The sequence below is a fragment of the Phoca vitulina genome, unplaced genomic scaffold, assembly GCF_004348235.1.
Source record: "Phoca vitulina isolate PV1807 unplaced genomic scaffold, GSC_HSeal_1.0 scaffold6, whole genome shotgun sequence".
NCBI lineage: Eukaryota > Metazoa > Chordata > Mammalia > Carnivora > Phocidae > Phoca > Phoca vitulina.
The window spans coordinates 16628913-16649795 of NW_022589709.1; the positions used below are offsets into that span (position 1 = coordinate 16628913).

General features: G+C 51.4%; 1 protein-coding gene across 2 annotated transcripts in view; it reads left to right on the plus strand.

The window, feature by feature from the left end:
* Positions 1-20883, plus strand: part of ERGIC1 (endoplasmic reticulum-golgi intermediate compartment 1) — a 102770-nt gene that overhangs the window by 48193 nt on the left and 33694 nt on the right. For both annotated transcript variants that reach the window (XM_032403723.1, XM_032403724.1), the window contains exons 2-4: positions 1454-1515; positions 8149-8221; positions 18465-18559. In XM_032403723.1, coding sequence (XP_032259614.1) covers positions 1454-1515; positions 8149-8221; positions 18465-18559 — 230 coding nt within the window. The remainder of the gene's footprint in view (positions 1-1453; positions 1516-8148; positions 8222-18464; positions 18560-20883) is intronic.

Below are 20883 nucleotides of genomic sequence, written 5' to 3' on the forward strand. Positions count from 1 at the left end.
CGTTTCTAGTGCCCCTCAGGGGCCCAAGAACAGATGACTGGTAGCTGAGCAGGCAGGAGGGAAAGTGTTGCCTTTTAACTTGGCAGCCCCAGGAATATCTTCTCCCCTGAGGTGTTAGGAAACCCAGCACGTTTCACGTGCAATTAGAGTGAGTGCACGGTAGGCAAATATCAGATCTTTCGCAAGATTCCAAGTCATCGCAGTGAGGTTAGCGGGGTGCTGACAGCTTTTCCCAATCACCGAAGGGGAACCACGTGCCAACTGGTCACCCCTGAGAGCTGGAGCGGCCGGCGGCTTCACCATGCCAAGTCCTGCTGGAGAGCTGGGGAGCACGGTGTGGACTTAGCGCTCTGGTGATAGAGCTCTGCTTGGTGAGAAGTGTCTGCTCAGGTTCAAGTGACAGGAAGGAAGCCAAGTGTGCGAGGAGCCTCCTCTGTGAATGCTGTGTAAATCCACTACAGGCATTCATTTCCATACTCCTCTCAGTGACCTGGCAGGGCCTGGTATTAGTAGCCACGAACAAGGAAACTGAGGCTCAGAGCAGTGAAGCCATTTGCCTAAAGTCACACAGCAAGGAAGACCAGCCCAAGATTTGAACCCAGGGTGGTCTGCTTCCAAGGCCTGAACTCTTAATTAAATAGCTGGCCAGAATGATGCCATGTCTGTCTGCCTCCCAAGCCCCCAAATCTTCTGCCACCCCCATACCCTCATTTGCTCTGGTGGGGCCCATAGGAGAGAAAGGCATCTGCTCCGTGTGTAGGGAGGAAACCCCTGTCTGACGGAGCCAGAGCCTTGGCAAGCGAACGCCGAGCCTGTGGGCCTCAGGCAGGATTTTACGTTAACTTCATGCCTTGGAGTTGAGAATCCCCACAGGCAGGCTGCAGGAGCTGGGGCAGGGGGTAGTGGAAACAGGAGGGGGAAGGGGAGGCAGGAAAGGGAAGAGGGGGAGGAGAGGTGACTCCGGGCAAGAATGCAGTGCCGTCATGGAACTCAGGAAAGACTGCGTTTCCCTATTTCCTCATTGTTAGCGAAGCCCAAGACGTGGGTTCTGTTTGTTCCACAAGTGCTTACTGAGTGTCTGCTACGCCCCAGGCCCATGCTAGGGTCTGGGGACATGGCAGAGGACAAAACCTGACAAGGTCCCTGCCCTTGTGGCGGTTCCATTGTGATGGGGGGGGCAGAGACCAACCCAGAAACGTAACCAAACGGTCGTCTCAGGTAGTTCTAAGTGTTGTGAGAAAGTACTAGCAGTACTACCCTGAGGGCAGGGTCCCCTCAGAGGGGGGTCCGGCGGGCCTCCTGGAGGAGGTGGCCTGAAAGAGTGGGAGAAGCTGGTTCTGGGAAGAACTGTGGCTCGCGCACCAGGTGGCATGCTGGCTGACACCATCTCCCCTGCTGCCTGAGACCCGCACCCTTGTACCCACCTCACCCCTGTCCCCTTTGCTCTCTGCAGGTTTGACATCTACAGGAAGGTGCCCAAGGACCTCACGCAGCCGACATACACCGGGGCCATTAGTGAGTAGTGTCCTTCTTGCCGTTGCCCCCCGCCCCTCCCCCCATGCCATACCTGGGCCTGCTCTCCCCGAGCAGAGCTGCTGAACCAGAGAGGAAAGAAGGAGAGGAGAAAGGATGGGCATCTTACCAGCCCTTCATATAGTTCCTCATCTGTCCACACCATGACCCTGCAAGGTATAGGCATCGTCTGTTTCTGGAAGGATACACCTGGAATCATCAATAGTAATTGCCCCTGGGAGGGGAGACGGGGGCTCAGGGGTTGAGGGAGACTTACTTTTGCCCTCATACCTTTTAGACTACTGGAATTTTTGACATAAGCATGTTTTTAATCATTAAATAATAATAATAATTGCACCAGATTTTGGTTTCTTTTTTTTTTTTTTAAAGATTTTATTTATTTATTTGAGAGAGAGAATGAGAGAGAGCACATGAGAGTGGGGGAGGGTCAGAGGGAGAAGCAAATTCCCTGCCAAGTAGGGAGCCCGATGCGGGACTCGATCCAGGGACTCCAGGATCATGACCTGAGCCGAAGGCAGTCGCTTAACCAACTGAGCCACCCAGGCACCCCAGATTTTGGTTTCTAAATGCCAGTCTTCAGTAAAAGGACCTAAGGCTCCTTGAAGAAATAGCTGTTTCCAGGGCTGGGGCAGGAAGAGCACAGAATAAGTGTGGATCAAGCTTGGGCCAAAAAGCAAAGAAGCTCCAGAGGAAAGAGAAGGCTGGAGATGCATCAGCAGGAAACAGGAGCACCATGAAGGGGGCCAAAGACCAACACTGGGGCGATCTGAGTAACAGATCACGGCACAATTGCCTCATGTGCTGAAGAATTACCAAAAAGGAACATGAGTCTGTACGGATGTAAATAAATGGGAGAGAAGGGGTGACACTTCCTTACAGAAGAATTCCAAATAATGTATCTGAATAAGTCCCCCTCCAGGAGGTCAAGCTTCATTCTCCTCTCCTGGAGAATGGGCTGGACTCAGCGAAACACTTGCAAAGAGCAGAGAATGGAAAGGAGAGAGTAACTTTCCTGTGGAGCTACCCAGAGACAGCACCTCAACCAAGTGATAAAGGTTGACGTCAACCAGCAAGAAGTCTTGTGGACGTCACGCACCCCTGATGGGATGGAATGGGAAGGGCACCTCCCCTCCAAGGGATCGTCCCAAAAAAGGACAGACCTGTCCAATCATGGGAAAACGTCAGCCAGTCCCAGGTTGGGGGACATTCTAGAGACATCTGCCAATACTCTTCAAAAGTGACAAGGTCTTGAAAACCAAAGGAAGAATGAGGAACTGTCAGTGGATTCAAGACTAAGGACACAGGATGACTAAATGCAAAGTGGGATCCCAGGTCATGTCGAGGAACAGCAAATGAGCATTAATGGGGAAACTGGTGAAATCTGAGTGAAGTCTGTAGCTTAGTTAATGGTATTGTACAGTGTTAATTTCTTCATTTTGACAACCGTACCATGGTTATATAAGATGTTAACATAAGGAGAAGCTGGATGAAGGGCATATGAGAACTCTCTGTCTATCTGTGCATCTAGTATTACTCAACAATGAGAAGTTTATTAAAAACAAACTAAAAGTGCCATGCAAGCAGGAATACTTCATAACCTCATATTCTAGATGAGAAAATGGGTCCAGAGAGGTGAAGTGACTTGTCTGCGGTTTCATATGCCTCCTGCACCCCCCGCCTGACCCCCTGCTGGCCTCTCCAGTGCTTGGTGTGGGGGAGGGATCCTCCCCGTGGACTGTCCCCTGAGCAGGGCTCTGGGGCTGGGCAGTCAGGTTGGAACCCACTGCTGCCTCCCAGGGTGGGCCATTGTCAGGTAGGGGGATGACCTTGGGGATGACCCCAACTGGGCCTGCCCGGCCCTCCCTCATTGATATTGTGGGTGCCTTCTGCAGCCCTGGATCTCCACATTGCTGGGGAAGGGAACAGAGCAGCCAGGTAACAGGATGCATGTCCTACAGGCTTCAGGTCTTGCAGAGCTGGGTTCATTCTCCCATCTAGTGGTTGGTGACCTTGGGCAAGTCACTTCACCTCTCTCTGATTCCCAGTTTTCTGATCCGGGGAATAAATGAGTTCCCACCTGTCAAGTGTGGGATATGTGCAAAGTCATCAGTGCTTGGACTACCCTCCTCTTGTCACTGACCTCCTGGAGCCCCCAGCCTGTGAAGGTCCGTGACAGTAGATGCTGTGACGCTTGGTGCCTGCGTCCCCCCACGAAGAGGATATTCAAGGCACATCAGAGGCAAGGGGCGTGTTCATCTATCTGTTCTACTAGTTTATGAGCCTGGTCACAAAAATTTAAGTGAGGTGTCCTGTCCCCTCCCTGCCACCAGCCATCAGTTCAGACCTCTGCTTCATGGTCTCTGTGGTCTCACCCTTATCAAGTATATGTGACAGGTCTGTATCCTCCTGGAAGTTTTAAAAAATAGATGCACGCTTGAATATACCGATATTGTTGTCATAAGCAGAGAAGGGAGCATACCGTGCACACCACTCTTCCCTGCCTTTTTTCCAACTGATATATCCTGGATACCTTTCATACTGGCACATAAACGGCCCACTACATTCCACCCTCCCGCTGTGTCTGGCAACCCACAGTTGCCATCATCTGGGCAACCCACGGTTTATGTAACCAGTCTCCTGGGGTGGACATTCTTGATTCCGATTTATTGCTATTGCAAACATCCTTGTCCATATATTTTTATATCCTTGTATGGTTATTTCTGTAAGGTAGCTTTCCTAGAAGAGGAATTACTGGGTCAAAGGGCATGTGTATTGTAAAATTTAGAAGGTACTGCCAGATGGCCCTCCAGGGATGTGGTCTGATTTGCAGTCCCAGCCACCGCATGCAAGACAGCAAACTCCTTTACACAAGAGGAAAAAGGCGTGAGGCATGGGAAGCCAGCCCTTAGCTACCATTTAGTGAACAAATATTTATTAACTAGGTCCTGGGGCCAGGTCCCGTGCCAAGTCCCAGGATCGTGTTGATGAATGGGCTTCGGTCTTTGTCCTTGAGGAACGCACGGCTTAGCAGGGCAGCAGACACAAAACCATCCTGTCTCATTACGTTGCGATTGTGCTATTAATAACTGAAGGAAACAACAAGGGCACTGGACAATCACAGATCATGGTTTGAATTCTGCCTCCTTCACTTAAGAGGCCCTTTGGCCTTGGACAAATTCCTTGACTTCCCAGAGTCTTGGATGTTGGGTCCTGGGTCCAGTGTCCCTTTTGTGGACTGCACCGGGTTTCCCACTCGCACGTGTTCTCTAGGGGTCACAGTCCTATGGTCCACTGCCTGAGTCTGTTTCAGAAGAAGTCTGGTATCGGAGAGCCTTAGCTTCTTGCCCAAACATGGATGGAAAACCCTCATCAAGCCTTCAGTATCAGAAAGGCCTTTCTGGTTGAAATACCTCCTACCTGCCTTTTATGTTTTTCATTCATTCATTCATTCATTCAACAAATATTCATTTTGTACCTTCTCTGAGCCAGACACTGTGCTAGGCCCTGGGGCCACTGTGGTACTGAGACATTGTCTCTGTCCTCTTAGTATGGGGTACTTGTAGGGTGAGCAGTCACAGAGTGTCTGTGATCAGGGCTATTGGACAGTGGGTTTCAGCTGAGCAGACTCAGTGCTTACTGTGTCCACCTGCTGGGTTGACCAGGCTTCATCCAGGCCTTGGACAGAGCACACAGATTTCAGAAAGGAGCCTTCCAATCCCTGTCCCTCTATCCTCCAATCTGGACTGAGTTAGAGGTTTGGGGCCCTTTTGCAGGCTTGGGGGAAGGAAGGCAGTTAGAAGACTTGGCTTGGTCTAGGTCAACATTGACCTTCAGAAATACCTCCCTATTTTGGGCCTTTCATTACAGCATCCAGTGGGTTGCTGGGGCTTGAGCGTGGTTTGGGAGGGGTGAAAATGGTTCTGAAATGCCAGTGCTATGTGATCCTGGAAGATTCCAGGTGAAGGATGTTTTGCCTGGTGGGGGGATTCTTTCCTATGTATCCTAGCTGCAGTTTGCGGGTGAGAAAGAGAAAGACATGAGCCGGGAAGTTAGGACGGGTGGCTGCAGGAGTGCAGCGCGTTGGTCCAGCTGCTGGAGAAGACAGCTGAAATTCGTTTCTATGCCACAAAAGCAAGCAAGCAAACACGGCCCCTCCGTATAAACTCATGCGGCATGTATTTAGACATAGGTTGCCAAGTGAGCAAAGCATGGTTGAAAAGGTTGTATATGTTATGCTGTTGTTTTCTTGGAGGAAAAAAGGATGTATACGTCTATGCTTAATGCCTGTGGAAGGATGCAAGACCATAATGCTGATACCTCTGGGCAGGGGGCTGCAGATCAGGAGTGAGAAAGAGACTCAACACCCTCTGCCTTTTTAAGCAGCTTGATTATTTTTCTTATCATGTGTATGTGTTACCTCTTATGAAAAGGAAAAAAAAACAAAGTAAAACCCTTTAATACTGCCCCATATAGCTTTTTCAGTGTTTGGAGAATTGGAGAGTCATTCTAGGATCCTGTAGGTTGGTCTGGTTTTAGATGTGTGGTTGGAACTCTGGGGATGTCCCTGTCTTGCTCTTCACTTGGGAGTCCTAGATTTTGGAGTTTCTTTTCTTAGGGCATTGCCTCTAGAATTCACAGGTTCCAGGCCTGTCCCCCCACCTGCCTTCCAGTGTGTTCCCGGACCTGGTCTCTTCCTCTCTGAGCCGCCATTTCTACACACTTCACAGGGCCGTGTGCCCCCGTCAGGCGAGAGTGTGAGATGTCAGGGTGGCTGTTCATGCTCCCACGGCAGGGCACGTAGTAGGAGCCCAGCAAACTCTTACTCTCTTCCTTCTTCACTCGGAATTCATCTTTGTTCATTTTAAGGTAGGTAGGTGGGTGGATGGATGGATGGATGGACGATGACTGGTTTTAGCATTTATCACAGTGCTCAGCCAGTCCAGGAGCAGGCCATCAAGAAGGTAGCAGAATCAGCAAGTGGGACCAGGAACTTTTTTTTCTTTGCAGGAAACTGCGGGTCACCCCATTTGTCAGTCACCTTTCCCAAACCCTCCAGGGTCTCCCTGATGAAAAGTCCTAATAATGAGTGAATGCTCGAGCCTTTATTACCTGCCAGGCACTGTTTCAAGCCCAGTCTCTATGTGGTGGAAATTCTCAGAGCAGCCCCACAGGGCATGTTGCCATTTAACAGATGAGGAAATGGAGGCAGGGAGAGGTAAGTAACTTACTCAGAGACCCACAGCAGGTGAGCCGTGGGCCATACTTTGTAAGCCCTTGCCCACGGCACACCTCTGTGATAAGCCAGACTAGGCGTGCTCAGCCCTCATTCTGTACTCTTGGGGGTGCCTCCTTGTCTGTTACTCCCTCCTGTGTGCCCAGCTCCGGGCCAGGCACTGGAGCTGTGGGGTCTCTGCCTACAGGGATATCAGCTTAGTGAGAGAAAGCAACCACAAATAGCCAATAAAATGTGGAAAGTATGAGAATAGATGCTGGGAACACAGAGGAAAGAGGGACCAGCTCCACCTCTTGGGGTGAGGGGAGCTTCCCACCAGAAGAGATATTTGAGCTGGGCCTTGGCCTGGGAGGACAGGAAGGAGTTCACCTGGCAGAAAGGAGGATGAAGGGGAGGGAGAGGGGAAAGAGGAGGGAGGATGAGGAGGGGCAGGAACTATAGGAACAAAGGAACAGCAATAAGACACATATCTACAGAATGGCATGTGGCTCAGTGTGGCTGGGTGTTAGATGTTGGGAGAGTATAAGGAGATGGGGCTGCAGCTGAGGGCCAGATCCTGGGACACTGGTTATGTCTTGCCCCCAGTTGTGGCTCCAGGGGTCACAGATTTCATCCTTGTCAGGAGCTCAGCAGACGAGATAAGTATGAGTGATGTGGGCCAACTCTGGAGCTTTGTTCCACTCTCCCTGCATTTCAGACTTGTATAAAGAATTCCTTCCATAAAGAATTGTCTCTTCTCTTGAAGCACAAGTGCTCAGTGATCCTCATTTTCTGAGCTCTGATGAGGACATGGGCACAGTGTTGATGATACAGCTGGGGGTGACAATAAACAGTGACAGACAGGTGGCCTCAGCTTGCGAATCAGGGAGACAAGAGGGAGTGGTGGGGCCTGTGGCAAACTGGCCAGCTCAGACCCCATGTGGGAACAAGGGCTTGAGTGTGGTGGAGCAGCCAGAAATCTGGACTTTTATGTGAAATCATATTGTTCAGTGTCATCTCCGGATTTTAAAATCCATACCACTTTTGCTGAACAGAATACATTTGTGGGCCACCAATTTACAACCTCTGTTGTTGACTGACCTCTGCATTAATATGCTCGTGTGGAAGGAAGCCAGGCTGGCCGCCCTGAGGACCTGCCTACCTACGGGGGTCAGTCCCCACAGGAGGGTCAGCTCAGTACCAGAGACAGTCTAGCTTTCTGGGAACAGGGCTGCTTTGACTAACAAGGGGCTTTGGAGTGTCAGTGGGGCGTCTCTCCCCCTCCCCCTAAGCAGCTTTCCTCAGAGGGCAGGGGGAAGGGAGGGGAGGGGTGGGGAAGGACCAGCCCCCCTCAGCCAGCGCCCTCTACCCTTAATGGTGTGTCTCTGTGTTGTTCCTTCCAGTCTCTATCTGCTGCTGCCTCTTCATCCTCTTCCTCTTCCTCTCGGAGCTCACCGGATTCATAACGACGGAAGTGTAAGTTCCATGCCCCCTCAGGGGGCATTCTAGAGCTTTCTGTGACCCCAGATGAGAGGAAGGAGGGGCTTTAAAAAGGAGAGAGACCTCTGAACCTTCCAACTCTCTCATTTCCAAGCCCGTGGCATCCATCACTCCTCTATTTCTTAAAAGGGTTTTGAAGTTAGAGCAAAAGCAAACACTGTTTTGTTGAAGCCAAAGAGAACATTCGGGTTCTGTTCTGTGGGGGGGGGGGGGCCTCCTGGGTACTCAGATGAACAGAAATCATGGACCCGTCTCTGCTGTCCCTTTTGTTTGGCCAGTGGGCTTTTTTCCCTCTGAATCATCTCAGGGTCATTTGATGTGAAAGCTGGAGGAGTTCAGAGAAACGGGTGCAGCTTCCTAGCCAAGGGGGGCGGGGCTGCTGACATCAGAACCCATCCCCCACAACTAAGCCCCCTTCCCTGCTCGGAGGCCCACACTCCGTGAGGAATCAGCATGGGCTTCCTGGCAGTGCTTGACGCATTGTGAATCGATACCCGATTTCTAGAATCATCCTTTGCCCAGATAACCTAGTAAATGCTCTGGGGTATGTGTAACACAAATGCCATTGGGATTATTCAGTCACGGCCTCATCGGCTGCCCTGAGGTGGAATTAGACCCCAGAGCTTCCTGCCTTGGCCACTGGCTCAAGGCTTCCAAGCCTCTTCATTCCTGTGTTTACAACCCAGAAAGTCATCATGGGGCTGGGCCCTGGCCACCCACTCCCCTCTCCAACACGGGAATTTTCTTTCTCGCTCATGGAATTTCTTGGTTTCCTTTGCCTCCCTCTCAGCCACAAGACAATAGGAAACGAAAAACATAGTTGCTTAGCCCAAGACAGGCCTCGTAGCTGCGGAAGTGTTACCACCTTTAATCCTCAGACAGCCCTGGGGTGTACTTACCTCCTTACAGAGGAGGAGAACTGAGGCTCAGAGAGGTGGAGGGACTTGCCCATGCTCATACACTGAGGAGGGGGCTCCCGAGGTCCGCCAGTCTCCTGAACCCACAGGTGTGTCGGTCTTATCTGTTCCCCACCACCACCCGCCAGCCAAATCATGTCATTCCTGCCCTCCGCTGGTTTGGGACAGTTTGCCTTCCCTGTCCCTCTGATCCTATTCTTAACCCTGATGGCACCAAAGCCCAGGGGGTCTCATGGAGTGGTGGAAAGAGCTCTGGACAAGGCATCGGGAGACCCAGGGCCAGGCTTCTGCTTGATTACCACTTTGCTATGTGACCCTGGGCAGGTTGCCAAACCTCTCTGGCTCTCAGTATTGCTGGCCAAACAAAGGAGGGTACACCAGAGTCAAAGCTTCCAGGTCTGGGGAGGTTTGTCTGCTTCCCAAGACATGTGCCCCCCTGACCATGCAGGGGTCAGAGAAGGTTCTTTGTCCCACTCAGTCCTAATGGGGGGTGGCTCTGTGCATATTTGGGCCACTGGATGTCTCAGGGGTCACCCCATCATGAGTCGGAGTTGGAAACAGGGACAGCAGCAAGATATTAAGACCTACTGTGTGCCATACACCTGCTGGTCTTCCCAGGCTGCACCCCATTCTCTGATGGGGGAGGCGGCTGCTGCACAGCCCCCTCACGTTCTGAGCAAGGTGAGTGGGGTACACGTGTGACAGCAAGGAAGGAGCCCCAACTGTGTCCCAGGCACCGAGGAGGCTTGATATATTCCAAACAGGGCCGCTAGGAAGTGTGAAGGCCCTGAGGCAGGCATTAGCTGGTGTGTGTGCAGAGCAGATAAAGAGCTGGTGTGGCTTTGGAGCAAAGTGAGCAAGTGGGGAAGGTAGAATATGGAGTCGGTAGGACCAGGTTGGACCAGGTCCTGCACACTGTTGTGTATTAATGGGACTCATTCTTGGTTCTGAGCTCCCAGAAGTCAGAAACCAGGTCTGCCTCATTCATTGCTGTGTGGTTCCATGCTCAGAGGAGCTGAAAATGCCAACAGTGGACACAAACCATGAACACGTGAACAGAACTAGACTATATCAATTAGTGAAAAAGGCTCTGAAGAAAAGAAAAAAAAACACAGGGCAGGAGACAGAGAAGGTATGTGATATTCGGTGAGGTTTAAATAAGATTATTTACCAGGAAGGTACTTAATGGAGCACCTGATATACTTCAATATCCATGGATCTGTAGCTCTTCACGCATTTATTCATTTCATATTTATTTCCCATCTAATGCTAAAAAGGTAAGGCCACCCAGCACGTGCCATTTAATGAACATTCCATGAATGTTAATTTTCTCGTCCCCTCCCCTGAGCTGAGAACAGCCTCCTTCCCCTCCTGCTGACGTTGTGAGGGGCAGCTTATTTAGCTGTTTGTCAGCTCAGCCCATGGTGAGGTAGGGTGCTGAGCCAGTGGGCCCCAGACAGGTAAGTTGTGACGTCAGAGCTTGCGTCCGGAGCAGCTGGGGCGCCACCGGCTGTGTTAGGGGCCACTCGGGCAAGCCTGGACAGCTTGTTCTGTTTAGCCAGGACAGGGCTCACTCCTTGCCCAAGAGCACAGTGTGTTCCTGCTGCTCTGCCTTCTGCCCTGCTCCAGGATTTCCCCTTCCTGACTCCTGGGGCATCCTGGACACTCTGGTCCCAGCATCTCCCTGGAGAGGAAGAAAGATGAGGGATGAGTGGAGTAATCAGACTGTAGGGCTGTGAGCGGTGTGTTTACCTTTTGTCCTCTGCTAGGCTCTTCATTTGCAATGTGAGTGGCTGGAGGGAGGGAGGGAGGCAGGAATGAGAAGAGAGACCTGTGTGTCTGGAGCCCAGGGGCCAGAAGCCCCATCTGTCATGATGCAGGGACCCTAATGCCCCCTCTCCCCCCGCTGCCACATGACCACGGTGTAGGAGTGCCCAAAAGGAGTCTGTAGGGGTGAGGACTGAGGACTCCACAGAAAAATCCAGAGGAAAAAGGATTGTTCTGGTCTTCCTGCTATCAGAAGCTTCTCTGATCCCTGGGAAGGCCTGCCACTTTGGGAAGAAATGAAGGTCACAATTATTCTTTAATGGATGGCTGGCCCTCCCTGGCAGTTTTGTGACCACAGTGGGTCAGCCCCCCCGCCCCATGAGATCGTATCCCAAGGAAATGAGGTCACTGCTGGTAGGATCAACATTGCTCCAACCCCGACCTGCGGTTATCAGTGACATAAGACACTATTCTGGCCCAGCCCGGTGGGGAAAGGAGGCCTGTTTGTTTGTGTGGTTGGATTCTAACCTGGGCTTTAGACAGGCCATTAATTACCCTTGGGAAAGTGGCCCCATAGGGTGCTCTGCAGCTTCAGGTTTCCAGGGGAGCAGCACCCCCCCCCCAGACAACGTGGCTGCAAAACATTCCAGCCTTTGACTGCCCAGGCTTGGCTGCTCTTAATTATTAACCCAATGAGGATTTATAATAAGAAAACGTAGTAACTGGAACTCTCCACTGATAATTTATAGTATAATACATGTGTTATACTTTCTAGTTACAATTTATAATGGGCAACCGTGTGCCCGCCAGCCACCTAGGTTAGCACTTTACAGTGATCATCTCATTTAATCAGCACAGAATCCCTTGAGGGAGGTTCTCCTGTTAGCCTTAGCCCCACTGTACAGCTGGGGAAACTGAGGCACCAGGAGGCTCAGGCCACAATGGGGTTAGTTAGTGGTGGAGCCAGAGTCAAACCCAGGTCCATCTGACGCCAGAGCCCAGCCTCAGCACCCCTGCCCTGTCATACCACCCTTTTCTGCCCAGAGCATTTTGGGTCCCCAGGTGCATGGGAGCTGCTGCCTTTTGGTCAGAATGTTTGACTGGAAGACTTGGATACACCCTTCCAGGGTCAGGTGGCCAAGCAGGCAGTCAGAACTCCAGGAAGCCATTGCCCACCTAGTGGGAACTTGGAGGTTACCTTGAACTGTGTACTTACATGCTCCATAGCAGGGCCCTAGTGGGGAGGCCAGGAGCTTAACCAGGAGGAGGACCTGGCCGTCTCCCTCAGAGCCCGAGTTACCCACTCTGAGGCCTGCGTTGGGAGCTAGAGCTAGGTAGAGAGACCCAGGATTGTCGTGTGAAGGAGCACTGGTGGGCCTGAAGGCTTCCAAGCTTGGGGTGACTGGACCAGGTTCATGCTGCAGCACAATCACCTCTTGTGAAGGTGAACTGGGGGCAGGGTGACCCTGGAGGGCAAGGCCCTGGGGAAGAGACTGGGCGATGGCAGTGGAGAAGGGGGTGGGGGCAGGACTCGGTGGATTTTTGGGCCCCCCACCTGGTAGGGAATAGGTAGGAATACTTATTTATACTTGGAATGGTCAGGATTTAAAAGAACGTCCTGGAGGGCTTGCTTACATAACGTACATCCCTCCCCTTCCAGCCTCTGTGGGCCTCACTGCTGTGTAAGTTTCCATTAAATCAAATTATTAAGCACAGAGGTCAGCGACTTTGGGCAGGAATCTGAACTATTCAAGTGCTCTTCTAAAAGCAAATAAAATTGTTTTCCATAGATGTCATCGGACTCACACCTCAGCCTAGAATTTCAGGGCCCTTGGTTACATTCCACCTTCGCTCCCCCCCACCCATACACCTCCCCAGTCCCTCTCATTCTCTCCCTACATGGCCACCACCCACTGACCCCCACGCAAGCCAGCCAAATCCCTGATGCTGTGTGGTGTCCCCCAACTGGAATGCGCCCCCCTCTCCTCCACCGGCACACGTTGCTTACGTCCCCCATTCATTCTGTAGAAGTTGTGATCTCATGCTTTGTTCTCCTGGCTCGGGGAGCCCTGGTCCCACTCGGTTGGGGAGTCAGATGTGGCAGCCCGACAGGGTGTGGCAGATGGAGGTGACCAAGGGAGGCTTGTGGGGCACAGATGGAAGGGCCCCTTTACACCTCCATGCCCTGTGGGTACTTGGGCCGTGGGTGGGGATGGGGTGGGCTTCTGAAGGTTATCAGAAAGATGATGACACCTGCATCACAGGTCTGCTTGGGGACACTTGCCTCTCAGTTTTTCATTGATTCCTTGCCCCATCCAGTTTAATGCAGTGGAAGGAGCATGGCTGTGGGCTCCCATGACTTTTATCTATCATCCTCTAAGCCCAGTTTCATCCTTGTGAGAAGAGAACAGTAACCCTACTAAACATTGTCTTGCTGTAGGTATTAAGTGAGATATCACATGTGAAAGCCCCCAGCATAGTGCTTGGCACCAGCTGGGTGCTCAGAATGGGAATATTTTCTTTGATTAATTATAAGCAAAGCCACCTTTCATACGGGCCTTAGTATGTACCAGGGGCTATAAAGCACCTTACATCCATTAACACATTAATCCTTGTGATGAGAAAAGCAACTTTTGAGGAGAACAAACTTTGTTTTTCTGGGTTGCTGCCTAGGCATCTTACAGTATGATAACCCTACTCGCACTCAGAGTCTGGACACTAAGATAAGGACTTTCAAGTTGAGGATGCCCGCCATGAGTGCCCGCTTTTATTTTCCCGGGGCACCTTTTCAAATAACTACTTAGAGTTAAGGCGGGAGGAGAGTTGCTGACCTCTGCCCCAACCATCATATAAGTAATAAGTGCTCGCTACCCTGCTCTCTTATCTCCTGCTCGCTCCTGCCCTCCCCCTGGCCCATGGCATACACACCCCCATTCCTGGGATCTGTAAGTAATAAATCTTGGGACTCTTTCTTCCTTTGTGTGGGTGTATTGAAACTGTGCCTTCAGTCAAAATGACCCTGTGGGTTTCACTTCCCCAAAGTGGGAGCTCGGATGCTGAGGGAGCTACCTGGCAAGACTGTGGGGGTGGCTTGTGCCCCCTCGTTCAGCAGGTCATAATTGGCATGTTCTCGATTTAATACACCAGCTGTGGGCCCCTCAGCACAGTCCTTACCACAGTGCTGTGAGGTGGATACCTGTTATTACCAACTCCGAAAACACTGATATTTGTGAGAACAATAAAAGTAGGGGACACTTTCTTATCGAGCACTTACAGTTGACTAAGATTATGCCTGTCCATGATTGTCCCTGTTTTACATCTGGGAAAACTGAGCCTGGTAGAGGCAAAGCCCCTTGCGTAAGGTCAATCAGCTAGAAGGTGGCAGAGCCAGGACTTGAACCCTGCGAGTCTGGACTTCACCATGATGCTTTATGCTCTTTACCAAGAAAGGCCTGCGCAAGGCCCTCAGAGAAGTGAGTAACATACACCCCCCTGTCCTGGGGCAACATGCAGCTTTATTGCTCACAGCCCTGGGAAGTAGCCCAAATCCTGACCCCTTTCTTGTTCTTTCTCCTTCTTTCTTCCTCTTCGCCCTTCCCTCCCTCCTGGTTTTCTTCCCTTCTTTTTGAGAGGTGTATGTAACTTAGAGACAGCAAAGCGCACAGATCTTAAAGGTGAGACTTGATGACTGCTTGCCTGTGCTTACACCCATGTCACCATCAGCCCATCAAGACAACACCTATCCACCACCTGGAAGCTTCCCTTGTGCCCCGTCCCAGTCAGCATCTCCCACCACCACCACACTATTGTGACTTTTATTACCATAGATTAATTTTGCCTGTCTTCAGACTTCATAGAAAGCTTTCCCAGTTTTACAGTTAAGGAAACCGAGGCTCAGAGGGGTGAAGCAACTTGTCCCAGTTTCCCCAGCTTCTTAGAGGCAGAGCCAGGAGGTGAGCCCATATCTGTCTGCCTCTGCCCCATGGGTCTTCTCATCACCCTTGTTAGTGACAGGAGGAATCAGGCCCATGGGTCCCGAGACAGCAGTAGATCGACAAAAAGCTTTTATTGCCCCTCCAGGTAGGTTGATTTCTGGCTGTCCGTTCACCTTTTAAAATCAGTTCAGCCCCAGGGGTGCCTGGGTGGCTCAGTTGGCTAAGCATCCAGCTGTTGATTTCGGCTCAGGTCATGATCTCAGGGTCTTGGGATCGAGCCCCGTATCAGGCTCCACGCTCAGTGGAGTCTGCTTGAGATTCTCTCTCTCCCTCTGCCCCTCTCCCGCTTAAATAAATAAATAAATCTTAAAAAACAAAAAATCCTTTCAGCCCCAGCCATTAAAGTTAGCTAGCCTTGGCAGACATCTGCAGGTGGGCTATGGGCCGGCTTGCAGCGCCGGCCTGGGGTAGCAGGAAGCCAACAGGATTGGAACATCTGCCTTGCATTCAGAAGGTGGCAGGCGGGGCCTCGTTGGGTAGGCGGCACAGGTGGTGGAACTGCATTTATCTGGCCGCCCAGAGCCCTTTAGGAAGGCACCTGGGAGCAGCGCGTTCTAGCCTTACGTAACCAGACCGGCCGAGCTCTGCAGGCTTTCTGTCTCTCCCGAGCACCTCAGCCCCTTTGTTCTACGTGGCACTAGGTAGCCTGGGCTCTGTGAGCTGAGAGAGGCCCCCTGGGGCCTTGAGGGTGAGCTCACCTTGGTGCCATACCTGGGATTCACCTCTTTCTACACTGAGGTCACCTCCAGAGGATTGCCAGGGGATGACATCATCCCACAATCCCTCGGTGATGTGCTGAGGCCCCGCCTCCCAGGTGGGAAAGGTGAGTAGCTTCAAGGAAGAGTCTCCCTTGTTTGGGAAGGGAAGGCAGGGTCTCCTCTCCATGACGGTCTGTTAATCATCCAGCGATCTCATCACTCAACAACCCTTTGGAGTTGCAAATCAAGGCTGGCTGGCGTAGAAATGGGGCTCTGAAGGCTGAGGAGGAGAATTTGGCTGTGGAGATACTCATCTTCCGGCATACCTCCTGTGGTCCTGCTTGCTCCTCTCTCACTGGCTCATTTGTTCTTTTTGTTCCCTGATAGGGGCCAATGCTATGAGCCTGCCAAGCACAGGCTCCTATCTTCCCGCCCCACAGCCTGTGTGTGGCCTCAAGAGAGCCAGCCCGCCCCTCCCTCCCTTTTACGCCCTTGACCTTAGATGTTGAGAGCGAGAGCAGGGGAGATAGCATGAGCCCTGGAAAGCCTGGGTCTCAGGCAGAGAGCAGACAAGCCCCAGGTGACTTTTTGAGCCCACTGTTTCTTAATTGAGCATCAGTTACATCACATTAGGGGCTAGGAGCATAAAGACAGGGTCTGAGTAAAAATGCCCTTGCTGTGGCCACTCTTTCCCAAAGATGAGGCTATTTACAGGGCTTCCTGGGAGTTGAATTGCTTAGAGCTGCAAGCCTTTATTCTATAGCCTGTGGATAGGACCCTGGTTAATGTTTACAATAGCCACAGCCCAGCCACTTCAAGCTGCCCCCATAGCTGTTCCCTAGGCCAAGCCTCTAGATTCCGTTCCTTCTCCCCACGGGGAGTGCTCTGGGAATCAGGAGTGGGCTCCAGACACGGCCATCCAGTGTCTACTCAGCAGCTCCTCGGGGATATCTCCAAGACACTTCGAGCTCAGCACAGCCACGTGGAACTCGGCACCTTTCCCTTCCCACTGCTCTTCTTCCAGGGGCTCCCAGTCCAACAGAGGGTTCCAGAAGGAACGCAGCAGTCCGCCTGCATGCCTCCGTCGCCCCACCCCCACGCCCCATCCAGCAGCGAGTCCTGCCCGCTCTAGCATGCCATATCTTCCATCCCTCCCTCCTGTCCAGCCCCCCCCACACACCCGTCCAGGCTGCCATCTGTCCCCTGCACCACTGCCTCAGCCTCCTGTGTGGTCTCCCCAGAGACAGTGGCCCCTGTAGTCAGTTTGTTAAAGTGTAAGCCTGACCATGCCGCTGCGCTCAGGAGGTGAAGGCCTTCCCAGGGCCTCCGAGCCCGCCTGACACAGCCCCTATCCATTCTCCAGCTACAACACGCAACCCACTTCCCTCTGCTCTACACTGCGACCACAGTGACCTTCGCTCAGTTCCCCAAATCCGCCACTTCCAGGCCTCTGCGCACACTGTCCCGGGGATTTCCCTCCCTCTTTGCTAGGACAGCCTCCTCATCCCTGAAGCCTCAACTCCCATCTCCTCAGAGAAGTCCCTCTGGCCCACCCTCCCAGAGGTCGGTGGCCCTGTTCGTCCCTCCTGTGGCACCCCACAGCTTTCGGGCAGTGCGACAATCATAGCTGGTGGAAGGTATCTATTTAGGGGGTGAGCAGTGTCTGTAAAGTTGAGGAAGGCAGAGATCACATCTGACTGGTTACCCACTGTCTTTAAAGCCTGACAGGTAGTAGGCACTCCAGAAGTATTTGTTGAATAAATTCATGTTGCTCACAGATCCCAGTGTGGTGCCCTTGTCCTGGAGAGCAAGGTGGCATGGCTGTCCCTGGAGCGCCCTGCCCCCACACTGGGCCTCTCTTCACAAAGATGCCCACGTCCCTATCCCTGAGACCTGTGAGTGTGTCACCTTACGTGGCCAAAGGAATTTTATAAATGGGATTCCGTTGAGCATCTTGAACTAGGGAGATGACCCTGGGTTTTCCGATGGGCAAAGTGAACTGACAAAGTTGCTGTAAGAGGGAGTTAGGAGGTCAGAAAGGAGTGAAGATGCCATGTGGCTCTACTGTGTTTGAAGGTGGAGGAGGTGCTGTGAGCCTAGGCAGCCTCTAGAAGCTGAGAAAGGCAAGACAATGGATTCTGCCCTGGAACCTCCAGAAGGAGCACAGCCCTGCAGACCCGTGTTACACCCCTGTTGCAGGAGTGCAAGATAACAAATGTGTGTTGTTTTAAGCCACCAGCTTTGTGACAATTTGGGGCAGCCACAAAACACTAATATATCAGTCTAGTCATGTCTCCAGCCTGGTGCTCGCCCCAGGGCTTTATGAGCGCTGGACACTGAGGATGACCACCCAGGGAATCCCCCTTTCCCAGTTGAGTGGGAGGGGGCTCAAGAGAGTAGGGAGGAAAAAAAAAAAGAGAGAGAGTAGGGAATAAGGCACCATGTGCCTGGTGCTGCCAGGCCCTGATGCCTAGTAAGACTCCCATTTCTCAAGTGTTCAGACACCCCATTAATAGTGAGTGGTAGTATCCCATTTAACAGGCAGTTCACAGAGGTGAAGTTACCTGCTGAGTTCACATAGAAAGTGGCAGAGCCAGGATTGGAACTTGAATGTGTCTGACTCTGAAAGTATCCCTCTCCTTCTAAGTGGTAAAGCCAGCATTTGGAGAGGGCCCTCCAGATGGGAGCCCTGATCCCCTGTGCCTGAGCAGGCACACGCTTCCCCAAGGTGGGAGTTCCAGTTATTTGAGCAGTGGTCCCCAAGGGAAATGGCCCCTGGCTGGCCCCTGCAGCTAGGATGGTGCCCCATCTCAACAAAGGCTTCTGTACTTGTCTCCCTTAGCGTGAATGAGCTCTACGTTGATGACCCGGACAAGGACAGTGGGGGCAAAATTGACGTCAGCCTGAACATCAGTTTACCCAATTTGCACTGCGAATGTGAGTATTCCCGACAGCCCTCTGCTCCAGCAAGACCCCTCCGTTAGGCAGAGCTGGGTGTGCAGAAATGACGAGATGACCAGGACGAGTCAGCAAACAGGGCAAGCTGCAAATAGCAGGTAGCATAAGATTCTCCTTACTCTTTTTTAGGGGGGAGAATGTAATCAACTGTGCATGCATTTGCAGAGTTTCTGGATTACAAAACCCATGAAATTGCTAACAGGGATTCCCTCTGGAGAGTAGCCACATTGGTGTGTTGGGGGCTGTCTCTCAGGTCAGGTTCCCAAGAAGCAGAGCCTAAGATTTTCTGCAAGTGAGTTATTGAGAGAGGGCTCTCGGAGGAACTGGAAGGGTGTGGGGGATGTGAAAGGACAAGCAGAGATGTATGTTCAGGGGAGGTCTAATCACATCCTGATTTCATGGAGCACTGTGGCGTATGCCACAGTTTGTCCTACCCAGTAACAGGGGGGCCAGGCTATTACTCATATCCCTGGCTAAAGGCTGCAGGGTGATGTGCGGGGGAGGGGCAGGGAAGGGGGTCACATAACCTCTCAAGCATCTCGAGGCAAGGAGACCTCCCACCAGCCAAGAGCAGTCACCTGGAGAAGGATGCAGCTCTGAGCTGTTAGCAGCTATCGGGAAACTTAGTTTTTTATTCCATACTCTTGTTTGTTTCATTTGTTTTAACTGAGAGAACGAATTACTAGTATAAAACAAAACTCATTGGAAGTCTGGCTCTTTTGCCCACTAAGACTGTGTGACCCTGGCAAAGGTATGACCTCTCTGAGCCTGTTTCCTCATCTGTAAAAATGGGTTTAGTGCTGTCTATTGCCTGAGGTTTCTGGGAGGGTCTGATGAACTGGTTCCTAAACTTATCGAGTGGACTGTGTGTCCCCTCCTGGACTGCGGTTTTAGTGTCCCTTTGCCCCAGCCTGGCACGTAACCCGATCCGGGCCCTTCTCCTGCCACCCACTCCCTTCCTCCTGAAGGACAGAACATCGAGTGTGTCTGCGGACAGAGGTAGGGAGCGATTCAGTTCTGTTATTGCTTCTGGTGAGAATTACATCACAATTTTGAATCCACAGTGGGCCCTGAGCCAGGGAACCTGTTGAAATAGGTCAGTTTTATTTTTATTTTTTCTCTTTCTCTTAGAAAAATAATTCATCTGGCAGCTATTCATTCAGGAGTTGGTTGTGTCTCTGGAACAAGGAAATTCTTAGGCCAGAGGACTGGGATGATTGGGACAGGGGAGGGAAGGGATGTGGTTCCAGGCTCGGTCCCAGTGATGGGCCGTGGCGGGGCAACCTCAAGCTTCAGGCTGCATCAGCCCACCGCGCCCCATATCTGTAGGGCCATAATCTGAACCCAGGCGGCTCCCGCTTGAGCCCCGCACCCTGGCTTCTCTTTAAAGGAACTTCACATTTTTATTAGAGAAAAAAATGCACGCTCATCATTGTACCTTTGGAAAATCCGGAGCAACAGAGAGAAGAAATCCATAATTCCACCCAGTGTCCCTTGACATTTGACACCATTCCATCCCGTAGGTCTTCCTTTCTGTGTGTTTCTAAACACGGCTGAGATCACGCTATATGTGCAATTTCATAGCATGCTTTTAAAAAGTAACATTTTATTGTGAACTAATACAGGAATATATTTTTTACTTCAAAAAAAATCATATTCAAAATACAAAAGAAAATGTATAAAGAAAAAAGTAAAGGAAATACGTGTTCCCTGGGGTGCCATCCACCCCAGAGGAAGCTTCTACTAATAGTTGGGACTCCTTCCCTACCCCTCTGTGTGTGTGTGTCTGTCTGTCTGTCTGTCTGTCTCTGTCTGTGAACGCATACCATGTTTAGGTGGGGATTTTTTTTTTTTTGGCTTTTTTCTTTTTACATAATTGGGACTCAACTACATGGGACCTTTCTGAGGTTTCTTGTTTTTTTTCTGCTAATATCTTGGAGCTGTTCTTATATTACTCATAATATTAGTAAGATGATAACCACAACTGCCATTTACTCTACTCCTACTCCAATCTAGGCTCTGTCCTGAATTCTTTGGCTGTGTTAATGCGTTAAGATGAGAGATGCTCTAGCAGAGTGACCAAAGGGTATGTCCTCTGGATTAAAACTCTGTGGGTTCCAATCCAAGCTCCATTGTTTCTTAGCTATGAGATCTCAGGCAAGTTACTTAACCTCTCTGTGCCTTTGTGTCCCCCCATATAGAATGGGTCTGATAATATCTTCCCCACAGGGATGCTCAGATGGTGCATTCTTACATTAAAAGCACTTAGAAGGGTGCCTAGCACATAGTAAGTCCTGTTTTAA